This window comes from Cervus elaphus, chromosome 5 (assembly GCF_910594005.1).
Source record: "Cervus elaphus chromosome 5, mCerEla1.1, whole genome shotgun sequence".
Taxonomy (NCBI): domain Eukaryota; kingdom Metazoa; phylum Chordata; class Mammalia; order Artiodactyla; family Cervidae; genus Cervus; species Cervus elaphus.
In genome coordinates, this window is record NC_057819.1 from 1,186,200 (window position 1) to 1,201,715 (window position 15,516).

Below are 15,516 nucleotides of genomic sequence, written 5' to 3' on the forward strand. Positions count from 1 at the left end.
GCGCCGCAAACGCCCGCCACACTCCCCGCCGAGGCGGGGTCCGCGCTGTTCCCCGGAGGCCGTGGTTTTCCTCTCAGCAGACACCGTGGGGAGGTCCACAGCACGGCGAACGAAGCCAGGAGGCACAGGGGGGCCTGCCTCTCGCTCGGAGGTCCCCTCGAGCAGGCGAGGTGCGGCCCCAGGCCCCCAGCCCGCCGGGACCCTCGCCGTCCACAGGCCGCTGCGCAATGCCCCGCAGGGCCCGGAGCCGCGCGGCCCACAGTCCCGCCCGTGCGCTGCTCTGGTCTGGAGAGACGTGGCCGCCGACGGTGAAGGAGACGCGGGGAGAGGCAGGGCCGCCGGACACGAAGCTCCGGGGCCCTTGGGGCTCCGGCTGCCGCCGCCCCCAGGAGCAGTCAGATCGGGAGACGCACTTGCCGGGGGAGCATGCTCAAGGGCCAGACGGCGTCCCATCCTCACCTGGGGATTCCAGGTAACTAGACATGCACGGTGCTATTTTTGGTAACATAGACACAATTTAATGATTCTAATTTTTTTGTTTTTTGTTTTTTTACAAGTCAGGTGCCGTAAGCATTCAAATAATCCATCTTTTAGAAAGTACGTTTACAGCATCAAAAGAATTAAGATGAAATATAAACCTTTCTACTTACAAGTTTTATACAGATTAACCAAATCACAAATACCACAAATAAATGTTAAGTTGTAACAATATAATGAATAAACATTCAGATTCTTAATAAAATCTTCCTTTAACATTTGTTTTTAACTTACCATTATACTAAGTAACCTATGCAGAATTTGGGGTACAACACCAAGAAGGCACCCACAGGACAGAGCAGACAGGAAGCAGGTCTGGGCCTTTCTCGAGGGCTCCAGGCGCAGAAAGCGCAGGGAAGGCGCGGCTCCAGTGGGGACCGTGCGGGAGGCCCTGGGTTCCTCTGCTGGACACGCCTCTCATCTGCGCTAAGAGGGTCACATTTCAAACACCAGCACCATTTTAAAGCACGGACGCTTTAAAATGTATAAGCGGGACTGCTCAGATTTCCAAAACCACTACATTTACAAAAATATTTCCCTTAAAAACTTGGGATTGTCCAAAACACTGACTTACAAATATAAAAGTATGATGGAAGGGCCTAAAGCACGTGTGCATGTGTACGTGTGTTAACACGCCGTCACGTGCTACAGAAAAGTTACCAATTTAAAACCGTATTAACACGTCAGCAACCGAAGGTGTCTCCTCTGCGCCGTCTGCACGTGACTGGCACACGCGTGTTGCAGGCTGTACCCCCACCTGCCTCGGGGACAGACCGGCCCCGGGCCCTCCGCACACGGCCGCAGCAGGAGTCACGCGGACACGCCACCAGACGCAAGGGCCTTCCGCCTCATCCGCGGCCCGCACGGCCGTCTCGCGCGCTCGCAGGCCCGCCCTGCTGCTGTTAGGAGTTCTGTCTCATACTCACTGAAGGGATTGGAATGTTTCAACAGGAATTTTTGCTTACGTTTTAGACACCAAGAAAGCCACCGGCCCCAAGCTGAGGAGCAGGGGGCAGTCACAGCGTGAATTCACGTGACCTCATGCGCACGTTTCGAGAGACGCAGGCAGACCCGACGGGTGAGCCTCACACACCACAGCCAGAGCTCTTCACAGGTTCCTTGTGTAGACAACTTCCTGACCTGCTGATCCAAGCTTGGCGTGACTAGTAAAGGGCTGCAGGGATGTCAACACAGGGTTAGTGGCTTCCTGCCCCGGGGACCCCTGGACAGTGAGGGTCGGGGAAGCCTCCAGCCCCCAGGGGTTAGTAACCAAGGCTACGGCTTTCTGTCTGGTTAGCGAACTGCAGGTTAACCTCCTAACACTACTCTGGAATGTTAGTAGCCAGCACAGAGCAGCAAAGCAAGAGACCGCAGCTCCTTTGAGACGCACCCGGGGCCCCCGGAGCCCTGTTGCACGGCCCCGCGGGCCTTCACAGCACAGCTCTGCGCACGGAGGCGAAGCCACGACTCCCAGGGCCAACACCCAGATGCAGCTCTGGTCTGCGGGGAGTCCAGCATGCCAGGCCCTCCTGGCGCTTGACTGGGACACAGCCACCCTCCAGGAAGAACCAGAGAACCCAGCTTGCGACTTCTGGGCTGCGTCCTCAGAGTCTGACAGAACACTGCAGACCTGTGATCTGAGGACAGGACCGCGTCAGAGCTGATGCTCTGCTGCGTGGGGGGAAAACCCTCCACAATGCTGTCTACGTCACCTCACACAAACCAGAGTGCTCGGCCAGCGCCCAGCAGGGAGGGGGCCCGGCGGGCTTCCTGCTCTAAGCACAGCCTGCGCGTGACTGCTGGTTCGGACCCCATGATCCGGAGGAAATCAACACTGAATCTTAACGTGAACACGGAGATAGAGGACGTCCGTTTATTTTCAGGAATGACAAGTGCATTTCTGTTCGTATTAGCAGGCAGTCTTTATATAACCCATTCTCCACTGCTGTCAAAAACCAAACAAGAAAGAAAGGACAGCTGAGAAATGAAAAGCTGAAAACCGAGTGACTTTTCCTAAGTGATCTGCTGGATAGCATTTTCCGTGGAACACAACTCAGAGGTAACAACAGAGTTTTCGTTTCAACCACAGGCTTGTGGCAGGTGGACTCATCTCCGCACAGAAGCTGTAACAGTCATGCGAGGGAACAGGCAGAGTTCTGAGCACGGGCACGCGGGGGCGCCGGCACGCGGGCCGGGCGGGCTCCAGGCGGGCGCCCCAGGCGTGAGCGGGCCCTGGCGCAGGCTCCCCAGGCTCTAGCACGCGGTCACACGGGAGGTGGAGGATGAACTTGAGATGCTGACATGCTGCAGGAGGAAGGAAGTGTACAACGGCCGCCCCCCACCCGGCCCTCAGCTGTCGGGAGGGCGCCCGGCGGCCTGCGCCCCCTTCCCGATCCCGGGGAGCCGGCGCTGCTGGCGCGACTCCCCCAAGCAGGCAGGGCCGCGTGTGACGCGCCCTGCAAGTGCTCTGCCCCCCGCCGGGGCAGGTGAGCTGCGGGCCTCCTCCTCCTGTTTAGAGAAGAGACAGTGCTCTACCCCTGACGCCTGCGCGGCATCAGCGGGATGTGAGGTGGCGGGAGTGCAAAGGGGGCGGTCACGGCGCAAAGCGCCCGGGAGGCGGGAGACGGGGCGGGACTCAGGAGGGGAGGGGCCACGGCATCTCTCAGAGCAGAAGGCGGCTCGGCTCGTGACTGAAGCAAGGTGGGCGGGAGCAGCCCTGAGGGACGCAGAGCCGCAGGTCACGGAGGCGACGCACACGGGGCCAGAACAGCGCTCTGGCCAGAGGGAGTTCTTTGAAAGCACAGAAGCCGCCCCTCCGACGGCTCAGAGGATCAGGTGGACACGCAGACGGGCTGGGGACAGGCGGGCCGGGAGCTGCAGGAGCCGCGGGGTCTGCACGCCGTCCTCGGGCCCGTGTCCTGTGGGGAGACAGACAGACCCTCTGTGAGCCACGGACGCGCCACGGGCAAACCGCAGCGGCAGGGGGACAGAAAAGCATGAAGGCAGAGAACACTCCGGCAGCAAAGGCCGCCTTCCCGGAACCACCCCGCAAGGCGGGGCTCGCCTCCAGCCCGGGGCGCCTGCCCTCAGAGGCCCCAGAGGCCGCCCCGGGACGCGGGAAGGCTCGCGCCCTGCCCCACCGCCGGGCTCCCGGACGCCCTTCTTTGGCCACACTGACAGCATGTGGCGGGAACTGCTTCCCAACCAGCGGTCGAAACGGCGCCCTGCATCTGAGGTGTGGCTCACGGGAAGCCTCCCAGCGGCCTCTGATTTTTCCCTTTAGTTTATTTTTGGCTGCGCTGGTCTCTGCTATGGCACGCAGGCGTCTCTAGCTGCGCTGTGCGGGCGGGGTGCCTTTCACCAAGCGGCAGTCCACCCCGGGACGCGCATGTCATGTAAACGCTCTGGACGGGCAGGCGGGCCAGAACCACCACACGGGCGCAGCCGGCGCTGCCTTAAATGCCCCAGTTTTCTTTGCCCAAGCATGACCAGCACAGCCACGGGCTGGTCGGAGGCGCGAGGCTGGCAGGCTGGACTGGGAAGGGCAGGAAGGGCCCCCTGCCACCCCGAGCCCTGAGAGGCGGCCACGAGGGCTCAACAGGCCTCCGGGAGGCCCAGCACCCCCTAACGTCCTGTCCTACTTGAGAAAATCATACTCCAGGTCAAACCCGCGCCCCCTGCCAACAGACCCGCAGTCTCACTGGGAGCAGAAGGACTTGGGGTTCACCACCCTCCCCCAGGACCGTCCTGGGGGAAGGGCACGGAGAAGCCGTGCGGAACCCCCTGCCCGGCCCTCCGACGTCCAAGCCGGCCTGTCCCAAGCATGTCCCAGCAGAGGCCTCAACCTTGTCCTAATTCTTTGCGACACTCACTTCTAGAGTTCTGATACAAGCCCCACTCTCTCCCTTTCCAGAGTCTCTAAAACTGAGATCAGTGTTTCCTCTTTTTGAGCACTTTTTAAAAAAAACCTACCAACACTGCTGTTTGGTTTACCACACCTCGGGCTGCGGAGCTTCCACACTAAAATCCCTCTTTAATGATATTTAATAACACACTGTCTCCTTCTCCAGGACTTATCATATGGTTAAAGCTCCAGGTACCTGACAAATTTAAGATCGGTATCCCGGCTGGAATCGAGCAGTCTCTTCAAAAATGAGCTCTTTGAGCTTTTCCTTGGGCAAGTCGTCCAATTCCATGTCAAACTTGAAGGGTGCTTCGGCGACGGGCTTGAAGAGAAAGCAGAACTTTGAGACGAGGGAGGCCGTGGCGGAGGCCGCTGTCCAGGCTCTGGGCTCCCGCCGGCAGCACCGGCCCGAGGTGTGAGGGGTGCCCGGCGCGCCCTGGACCGCCCGCGGGCAGCAACCCCGCATGGCGCTGGGGTGTGTCCAGGTGCTGCGGGGGCGGGGAGGGTGCGGCTGGCTGCCCTGTGTCCACAGCCAAAGCCCCGATGCTCCAACACGCGCGTCTAGTTAAACACACGATAGCACCTTTACTGTTTTACCACAGTAAAGCACAAAGCCTCAAGGAAGACGAAATTGTGGCAAACAGCCACATTGACATTAAACAGAATGAACCCTGCTTTATCTAAATTTAGATACAAAAATGTAAGAATGAGATGGAAATACTCCAAATTTTAATAACGATATCTGTGTAATAAGACTACAAACTGATGTTTCTTGTATTTTCTGGTAAGTTTTTTTTTTTTTTTTAAATATCCCCTCTCTATATAAATAACCAGAAAGTTAACACTGTCTATGTATGTCAATGGAGAAGAACATGGCAATCCACTCCAGTATTCTTGCCAGGAGACTCCCATGGACAGAAAAGCCCGACAGGCCATGGTCCATGGAGTCGCAGAGTCGGACACGACTGAAGTGACCCAGCACGTGCGCCAGAGAGTCTCCGCACACGCTCAGTGAGGTCACCAGGCAGCCCAGGCCTCATCCCTGCCACCCTGACGCCAGTCCTAAGGGGCAGGAGACACACCCCACACTCGGCTCCGGCCTCCTCGAAGCGGGAGAGGAGACACGCGGGCGCTCTTCCTTCAGGAGGGCTCTCCGCGTGGGGCCCTGGGCACGCCGCCCTCTGATCCTCCAGCGCCCAGGGCAGTGGGAGCCCCGGGCCCCTCGTTCCCCGCTGCTGCCCTCTGACCACAGGGAGGCAGCCTCCACTGCTGCTGGGGGAGCTGACGGGTCCGTGCGCCCCCGCCCTCCCTGGCCTGTGGCGGCGGCCCCGGCAGGCAGGCAGGCAGGCAGGCGGCGGCCGGACTCTCACCTCGTCGCTCGGGTCGTAGTACTGCTCCAGGTACGGGTGAGCCAAGGCCTGCTCCACCTCGATCCTCTTGTGAGGGTTGAACGTCAACATTTTGTCCAGTAAATCCAGAGCTACAGACAGAAAGGTTTTGCACAGGTGAGAACCCAAAGGAGCAGTCACCAAACACCTCGCTCTTCCTGTTTAAGTCAAGAGCCACAGACGGGGGAGCTGAGGGAGCCGTGAGCTCAGGGGAGCCCGCGCCACCTGAGCGTCTGACGGCAGAGACCAGACTCAGGAAGGCGGCGCGCTCAGCAAAGCCTGCACACGGAGCCAGGATTCAGGCCCAAGTCTGCCCACAAAACGCGGCCTGGTCTGAAGGCACGGCTGTGCGCTGCAGGGCCACAAGCCGAGGCTGTTCGCCTTACTGCTCCTAGGTCAGCTCCAAGGTCACTTCTGCAGTGGTTACTTCCTGCCATGTGGCTTCAGCCTCCTTCCATGAGGTTCTGGCTGACTGGAAACACGTTCCCTGCTGGAGACAGCAGGTGGGCGGTCTGCCCAGGGGCGCTGGGCTCTGCCCCCATGAGTCGCCTCTGCAGCCCGCCACCCCTACCCACCTTCAGTGAGGAGTCCATCCTCGTAGTAAACCACGTTGGATGTGATGAGAAACTCCACACAACAAAGGACTTTTTTCAAGTCCATAAAGTGAAGTGTGAAAAAGAGTAGGATCTTTTTAAAGTCCACATAATGAATTTCTATGAATACATTTTCCAACCAGCAAACGGGAACACGGGACACCTGCTGGGCCCCAGCGCCCCCCCAGGGCCTGCCCCCCGGCCTCCCCTAGAGCACTGGCGTCTGCTTCAGGACTTGCTGACCTTCGCCCGCGGCAGTCAGAGCCCCCAGCGCCGTCTTTAACCCCCACCTCCTGCTATTGCTGGGACGGATGCACGCCCGAGCGACGACGGCATTCCTAAATCAGACCTCGCGTTCCTTAAAGTTCAATGCTAGGCAACAACTTCAAAGGAAAAGAGCTTTTTTCTTTTTTTTGCTACTGGAGAAAGGCCTGGCCTCCAGCCTGCTCCACCTGCACTGTGCGCAGTGACAGGAGGCCGGGGGAGACGAGCCACGGGCTGGTGCAGGCCGGGCTCTCCGCCACGCGCCCAGCATGCCGGGCCCTGCAGTTGCACTGAGCCACGTCGCCCATGAACACGCGTCCCTGGGTGCAGAGGCCACCGGCCCTCAAAGACCGACGTCCCTCTGAGGCCGGATGGCATCCCGCTGGGACCCTGCCTCTCCCGGGGGGGCCAGGACCCCAGGCTGTCCCCCAACTCTGGGGGGAGCGCAGCACTGTGGCCCCACCGCCTGCCCCACGGGTCACTCCCCCGCCGGGCCCCGGGGCCTGGCTGGTGCTCACTCTGAGCCTGCTCACCCACCAGGCGGGACTCCGACCAGAAGAAGGCTGCTGCCTGTCCCACCCACCCTCAGCTCCAGGTGCCGAGCGGGGCCAGAGGAGGCCACCTGTGGAGGCTGTGCCAGCACGACCGTGCTGCTCAGACTCTGAGCTCAGAACCTGCTTCTGAAACCCCAGGGCTCAGCTGTCAGCACAGCCCTGGGCCTCGAGGGAGCGCTGCCCTGGGCAGGCCCGTCCCGCACGCCCTCATCACTGGGTCGCACGCGGCGTGAGCCGGGGGCACGGAGGACCGCGTGGGGCAGAGCGAGGGGCCGCCCCGGGCTCAGCCCGCACCCGAGCATTCGGCAGCGCAGGGCAGCGTGCAGACGCCCGGGCGCCGTCAGCAAGGCTGTCGCTCCACGGGCCCCGGGGGCCTCAGGGCTGGGCAGCACACAGCCAAGAACTGCGGGACCCCGGCCAGTCCTCCTCTGCTCCGAGTGAGACGCCGTCTGCTCACGAGGGCGGGTCAGGCCCTCCCCGCGGCCGGCGCACGCGTCTCAGCACACGCTACGGGAAACCAGGCTCCCAGGGCGGCGTCCCTGGGCATTGCTGCAGCGGGCCCACACGCATCCTCCTGGGAAAAGGGGACCTTCTCCCCTGCAAGGCCGACCCTCCCTGCTGTGTCCTAGCCCCCCCACTCCCGGGGCCCGTTCTGGCTCTCCTTCAAACCCCTGCCCTGTGCCCCCACCCCTGAGGCGGTCACCAGGACCTGAAGCGAGCCCCCTCCTCTACAGGCTCTGAGGCCCTGCCCCCTGGCGCTGCCCAGGAAGGACTCCTGTCCACCCCCCGAGTCCCAGTCTTCACCCCTGGCCTCCTCCAGGACCTCAGCTGACTCCGGAGTCAGCTCAGAACCCATGCACGGGAGACTCTGTGGGTGGACAGGACCCTGCTGAACGTCCCACTGAGTGTACACGTGCACATGTGTTTGCAGGAGCAGTGAGAAAGTCTGCGTGCTTTTCAAACAGCAGGTTATCTGACAAACGGAGACAGATTTCTCACAAGAACTGCGTTTTTTTAAATTTCAAAAAACAGGGGACTTCCCTGGTGGTGAAGACTGCGAGCTTCCAGCACAGGAACGTGAGTCTGACTCCTGGCTGGGGAATGAAGATCCTGTGGGCAGCTCTTGCCTGGGGAAGCAGGGAGAGGCTTGGCCGCAGTGCCTGCCAGGGGCAGGGACACAGAGGACGGCGCTTGCAGGAGGCGACCGTGTCACCATCAGAAACGAGGCTGGCCAAGAGGAGAGGCGGGGGGGAAGGCACTGCTGCATCGCAAGCCCAGACTTGGTCACAGCGGCCGTGCCCGGAGTCTGGTCCCCAGGCTGGTGAGGCCCTCTGGGCTGAGGCTGGTCAGGGGGCTCCCGTGAAGGGCAGAGAAGGCCTCAGAGCCGGCCCTCCAGTCTGGAGGACTCCCCGCACCCGCAGCCCGCCACACTGCTCATCTCTGACACGTCGTCTCCACGCGGCTGGGGCCACACCATGCACGACACATGCCGCGCCACCTCCTCAGCGAGCACCGCGCACTCCTGCTTCCCCTTCTGCTACGGAAACGGTAAAAAGCCACATTCAGGGGCTGTATTTCCAACTGTCCTACGAGGTGGGTGAAACTTGCCCCATTCTGAGGTAAGGAAAACGCGCAACGGCGAGGTCAGTGACTGCCCCAAGTCGCAGGCCTGGGCGCCCAGCCTGGCCCTGGAGCCAGCCCCGGAGCACAGGGCCGAGCGGGAGCGTGCGGCTGTCAGCACGCGGACGCTCGCGATGCTGTGCGGCCCAGAGCGATGCACACGCTGCCCGGGCGGGTCTGACCTACTCCACACTCCTCTGTGATCAAACCGACCACCGTTCACTTATGCTTGTCTTCTTGGTGTGTCTGTCTTTAAAGCTCAGGAAGATATTTTTCCTGCACGCAGAGATCAGAAAAATACTGAGCACTCTAAATACTGTTAATTTTTAACAGTATGATTTTTAGAAAAGTATTTGATCATCAATTGTTTTACAATTCACTCTGATGTGTGAATAGTGATTTAATCTGATTTTCTTTCAGATGGCTATTCGACTAGCCCCGTGCCATCTGCTGAGGAATCATCTCTTCCCCTTCACCACAGTAACTTTGGAGAGAATCCCAAGCTAGGTTCCTCTGAAGGAAAATCTACACTACTACTGGCTCAAGGCACTCAGCAGCCAGAAATTCCCAACAAACATGTGAAAAGACATTCAACCTCACTCTTAATTAAAGAAAAACAAATTAAAATGCCACTTTCCCATTTGGTTGGCGAACCCCCAAGTTCAGTACCCAGAACTGCTGGAACAAGAGAAGTGGCACGGCTGGACCCGCCTTCAGTCCAGAGCGTCCACTGCTGGCGGGGAGGACGCCCCTCCCGCGGCCGTGACCACAGAGGTCACCAGACTGTGATGGCCTCTCAAGGCCCACACCTCGCACAATAAATCACATCAAGGCTGGTCTCCTGTATTTAAGAGACTTTACATTTCCTTCCCTGTGAACCACTATTAACGAGACAAACCCAGACGCTCAGCTGCCTGCAAGCGGGCTCTTGCTCTGTCCCACCGCGGCCGCACGTCCAGGGCCGCAGAACAGACACCCGCACGTCTCCTAGGCGGACACAGCGGTCTCCGTGTGCTGCAACAGAAGAGCAGACGCGAGCTGCCAGCAGGTGAACCGGCCCCACCCCTCTGCACCTTCTCCCAGCGTGGGGAGCAGGGATGACCATGAGACGTGCTCTGACCGCAGGCTGCGGCAGAGACGCCCTGCTCTCAGACCATGCAGCCCCTGCGCTGGTGCTTTCGGGACACCGCGGGCATGGAACGCCCTGTCTGGCCCACTGCAGGACGAGGGCCAGCAGACCTGTCCAGCCCGTGGGCTCAGCAGCCCCCGGCTGTCAGGCCTGGGCGACGGGGGGCGACTAACCACAAACGGGCACGATGCAGCTTTGGGGAACAACGGAAATGCTCTGCATCCCGACTAGGGTGAAGTTACAGGACTTCATACATTTGTTAAAATTCTAAGGCTTGCACAACTGAAAAGGCTGAGTTTTATTCTACGTAAATTATTCTGTGATAAACCTGACTTTTAAAAATTATCCGATGACAAGATGATTCTGAAGACATGAACTTAATCCAAGTTAAGAAGTTCCAAAGAAACCAACATGTGGAAAGCTAGACGTCACCTCCAGACCCCTTAGCCCCCGGCCGTGGCGCCGGCGTAAGAGGGGGGAGCAGTGAAGGCCGAGTGCCCACCGGGGCTGTGCTGACGACCCAGCAGCCGCAGCCCAGGGCCCAGAGCGCTCACGGAGAAGACAGACGAGAGCACATTTACCTTTGGAGTCAGCGTTCGGGAACAGCCTGTTCCATGGCACCTTATTTTTGTGTGGAAGAGAGAGCAGATAGTTTCTAGCTTTTAAATTTATTATACAATTCAGGTCTTCCTGCGATGGGGATCCAAGAATACCTGTCAGATAAAGTAATCTGCAGTTAGTTGTCAGGCCTGAGGTAACCAAACGCGCGCCAGCAGCAGGGGATGGGCCCTGGCGCTCACTGTCTTCTCACCACCTCCCAATGCTGGACTTTCTTACCAAGTTTTCAATCAAGGACGAATAGAAACAGCTCATGCCTATGACAGGTCCAAGAGCTGCAGGAACTCGTCTCCACTCCACCTCATGAAGGGCTCTGACGTGAGCATGGGCCCCAGACACTGAGGACCTTACCCAGAATGTGGTTCAGCTGGTCGAGGTAATGCTTCCCAGGGAAGATGGGCCTGTTGGAGAGCATCTCGGCTAGGATGCAGCCCACGGACCAGATGTCGATGGACTTGGTGTAGCCCTGCAGCGGGAGAGGGGAGAGTGACCCTGCCGCCCCGGGACGACGCGCGCTGCCTGCTCTGCAATTCAGAGGCGAGTGGAGACAGCACTCAGGCACAAGTGCAGCCGGCTTTCTCGTGAGACACCAGAACGCCAAGACTGCTTGATTTCACTCCTCTTCAGAGCAGATTCACTTGTTAAGAAAGAAATTCTGTAGTAGACCTCATTCCTTTCATCAAATGATTTGTGAGAAAGAATTAGAATGCCTGTAAGCTGAAGCTGGGAAAACGAGAAAGCAGTGAACAGCCACTGACTACTCTCAGACATCCGTGGACCAATCACTCATTCTGGAAACTTGGAAGACACTCAAAAGGGGCATTGCTCCATTTCTAGAATATCTTTCTTCATTCGGAAAATCATTAAAAACAAAATAACAACCCATGATTTCTGCCCCACCCCCCCAAAAAAAGGTGTGCTAGCTCCATCCTATTTAACTAATTCCTATTTCTCATCATCTTTTTCTATTCATTTTTCAGGCATAGTTTTTCTTTTAAAGGAGTCTGGTGAAAAGACATGGAAGAACTGCCCTCCAACAGTGACACCAAGGCGTCGCCGTGTGAGCAGACCTCTACAGAGGTGAGCAGACCTCTACAGAGGACGCTCACGTGTGGCGGAAGTCAGAGAGGAAATGTGGAGAACAGCTCAGGGAAAAAAAATTCGGTCACATATTAAAGGCTATAGAAATACGGCAAAGTGTTTTTTGAAAATCAAAGACTTAATGATCAGATCTATGCCTGTGATAAAGTGGGCTGAATTTCAAACTAATTCTTTTTTTTTTTTTTCCAAACTAATTCTTTCCAACAAGAATTGGAGGTTTAGGGGCATCTCCCTAAAATGTCCTAGTAGTTATTAACATGCTGGTTACCGATATTATTACTACAATTAACAGCAACTATAACCACGATCAGGTGGAGACCGACTGTCCTCATGCAGCACCTGAACCACTGCTAAGGACGCACACACTGAAACAGCGGCAGTTCCTCCCCAAGTGACTCACACACAGACTCGCACGGGGGGAGAGAGTGAGGCGGCACGCGAGGGCGCGGGCGGGGGGCGGCGGGGACGACATGGGGTGGGGGGACAGTGCCCGGCGCCCCGTGAGGCTGCCCTCGTCTCACACGACGTGGCGTCCGCGTCCCCTGGCCACTCGTTCTCCCACACGCGCGGGAGGCCCTTCCGGGATGCCACATGTGAAATGAGGCAAGAGCGAACCCTGCTCTCCCGACGCTGGGCATTCCAGAATCTCACATGGGCATGGGCGTCAGCAAGAGCCACCAGGCCATGGTTTCACGTCCAGGGGGCAGGCACCCTTCCCCGCTGGGTTCCAGTGTGGGGTCAATGATATCAACTCTCCCTTTCCCAGCTTCAGGCCAAGACTCTTCTTCACTAACTCAAACCAAAACAGCAGATTTGAGAGACTGCAAGCAGCCCCAGGTGAGAAGCCAGCATGCTCAAATCAAGCCAAATGCTGAAGAGACATTACTCTCCTCACTAAAACGCTTTTGTTGCGGAAAATAAGCAGTTAAAAAACGAGAAATACCTAATTCACATTAACTTTTAAAATATGCTTAAAAATTAACATATCAAAAACTTCTCAGTTTTAACTGTCATATAGTAAATATTGACAGAGAAAACCCACATAAACAAAACCTGCCTAGGGTCTTGGACCAACATCTGGACCCTGAAGGGATCTGTAGCAGAGTGTGTGAGAACCCCTGCCTTTTCCATTCCTGCCATGTTTCTGCGAGTTAAAAATCCTATCAAGTGAGATGTTACAAATACACAGAGCACTCTCGCTGGCCAAAGCTGAGACAGTGAGTACTTAAAAAAAAACAAACAGGAAGATAACGGACAGCTCAGAAACAGAACCCGCACAGCCACCCCGAGTCCACAATGATGCTTTCAAAACAGAGATGGGGTCAGAGGAGGAGAGAGAAGAGGGGAGTGCTTCTTGTTAATGTAATTTAGAGAAGCCTGCTCTGCACACCCCAGCGGGAGCAGTGACAGACACAGCGGTGCTCACAGCACCCCGGCGAGAGGCTCTGGGGGGAGGAGCCCCAGACACGGCCTGAGACCCTGCGGGGCCTCTGCAGCCGAGAGTGACCGGGCCCCTCAGGAGGAGCCCGCCCCGAGAGGCAGGAAGAGAGCTCGGGCGGGCCTGAGGCCGCCTCTGCGCTCCCCAAGTGCTCCGGGCCGTGCAGGAGCGGGGGCGACCCACACGGGCCTGGCACACGAGCCGCAGTGAGGGCGCAGCCGGGCCAGCGCCGGACGAGGCCGCCAGGGCTCAGGAGCGTTCGCCAGCTCCTCAGGTTGGTCCGGCAGGAGTCACTGAGCCTGGCACGGGGGAAGTGAGAGGACAGCTGGGAGACAGGCAGGCAGATGGCAACGCGTACACAGGTGTGCCCCCGACCCAATTCTTCCGTGGGTGTACTGAGGAAGATGCTGGACACACTGCTGGGAGTGACACTCTCAGGCCAGAGGAGCCACGAGTGAGGATCCAAACCCAGCTTTTACTACAGTGAACGCCACAGAGCAGAGGCCACCATCCTGGTGGCCCCCCTGGGGTGGTGAGAGGCCCCCGGCACGCAGGCGCCCCGGGCACGGAGCGACTGGCGCACGGCCGTCCACAGCAGGAGCCGGCCCTGTGGGACTGTCTGCCGTCCGGAATTGAGAGAACCAACACAGCGTTTTCTTCTTCGAAACATCTGTTATGCCAAGTCCTTCCTTATGATGGAATTTATTCTAATGGAATTTTTTTTTTTACTTCTACAGCTGACTAAACATGCGTATGACACCTAGAGTAACTACCTGCTTTAAACAAATTCCATTTCCTCACAAAAGCAACCTAACAGATGGCCAAGTCCTTTACGAGTCAAGGCTGGAGGACGAGAACCCAGCCCACGGGCCGTGCACTTCACTCACTGCCATCGAGCCTCCCAGGACGATTTCTGGTTCCGACACCTGAACGTGGGTCCAGCGTTACTCTCACAGCTTCCCTGACACATTCGTTCCGGAGGAGGGAACAGAGTTTTTCAATCTCAACCTTGCGACACAGACTCGGGATGAGGTAAGAGGCGTCAGGCGCACAGACCTCCTCAAGCGAGACACCCAGTCAGACGCCACCTGCAGGTGATGCGCCAAGACGCAGGCGGCCCCACGGCGTCCTCACCCCTCACGCCGGGCTCACTCGCGACGGGCCTGCTCTACAGACTCTCTGCTCGTTTCCTGCGAGCAGACAAAGGCCCTGCCAGCAGTGTGCTTTCAACCTGGGTGCAGGACCACCATGTCATTCTGAAAGAGCTACAGCAGCTCCTGTTTTTTCCACACCTGTGTTTTCTTCCAATTTTATTGCAATTTTGCTGAAGCAGCTTCCTCATGATCAGGTAGGTGTGACTCTTAGAGGAAAGCCCTGGTCCGCATTTACAGACCACAGGCCGTGCAGAGCCCAGCTGACAGGCCGGCCTGAACCCGGCAGCAGCAGTTGCAAGGGAGGAAGCTGCCCGGGTGGAGGAGGGCTGGCCGGGGCGGGACGCAGGTGGATGGTGACGGGAGCACACCCCGCGGCTCTGTAAGCCAGCGCGAGACCAGCCGAGCGCTGGGACGTCAGTGCTGAAGGGAGACAAGACGGTACCCTGGGGCTGGCCAAACAGGCCAAGCCTCAGGCCAGGCTGACTGCAACTCACGTCCTAAGTTCTCTGGCCTCCGGGTTTTCTTCCGACGCAAACCTGGTCCTTACCTTGGAATTCAACATGATTTCTGGAGCCCGGTACCAGCGAGTGGCCACGTACTCTGTCAGGAACCCTGTGTGGTCGTGGTCCGGATCTGCAACACGGGCCAAGCCAAAGTCACAGATCTAGGGGAGAACAAGACAGGACACCTTCTGAGAGAGTCGAAGTCGTTAACAGCAGAGCCGCACAGACGCCAACAGGGCGACGGCGGAGCCGCGCAGACGCCAACAGGGCAACAGCAGCGGCGACGACCACAAGTGCCACCATTCTCACGCGGCAGAGCTCCAAGGGACTGGCCCATGCTGTCTCTTGCCTGGCCCTCACAACAACCGAAAGGCAGCCGCCTCGTGTCAGAAAGGGGCAGGCTGCCGAGCTCCTGCACGGAACACATTTTCAGAGGTATGCAGCCGCTACTGATTTGCTTACCCACAGCAATCCTGCTTAGGCCACTGATACACAGTTACGCACCAAGAATAAGTTCCAGCCCCCAGCAAGCGCTGGAACAGTCACCGCTGCGACCAACTACTTCTCTCCACACACGTGACCTCCCCTGCCTGCTCTGCCCACCTCCTTCCCCTCCTATAGTCAAACCCACTCCCAAAGCTGTGCGAGACGCTCCACATACTGACGATGAACCCTTACCCGCCCCCCCCCCAAAAAAATCCAGCTGTTAATTT

General features: G+C 58.1%; 1 protein-coding gene across 1 annotated transcript in view; it reads right to left on the reverse strand.

Annotated features, from left to right (window-relative positions):
- Nucleotides 1–495: 495 nt before the first annotated feature.
- MAPK1 (mitogen-activated protein kinase 1) overlaps nt 496–15,516 on the reverse strand; it is a 56,020-nt gene continuing 40,999 nt past the window's right edge. The window contains exons 4-9 of the mRNA XM_043901129.1: nt 14,848–14,964; nt 10,959–11,073; nt 10,571–10,702; nt 5,812–5,921; nt 4,638–4,763; nt 496–3,455 (exon numbers count right to left, since the gene is read on the reverse strand). Coding sequence (XP_043757064.1) covers nt 4,647–4,763; nt 5,812–5,921; nt 10,571–10,702; nt 10,959–11,073; nt 14,848–14,964 — 591 coding nt within the window. The 3' untranslated portion in view covers nt 496–3,455; nt 4,638–4,646. The remainder of the gene's footprint in view (nt 3,456–4,637; nt 4,764–5,811; nt 5,922–10,570; nt 10,703–10,958; nt 11,074–14,847; nt 14,965–15,516) is intronic.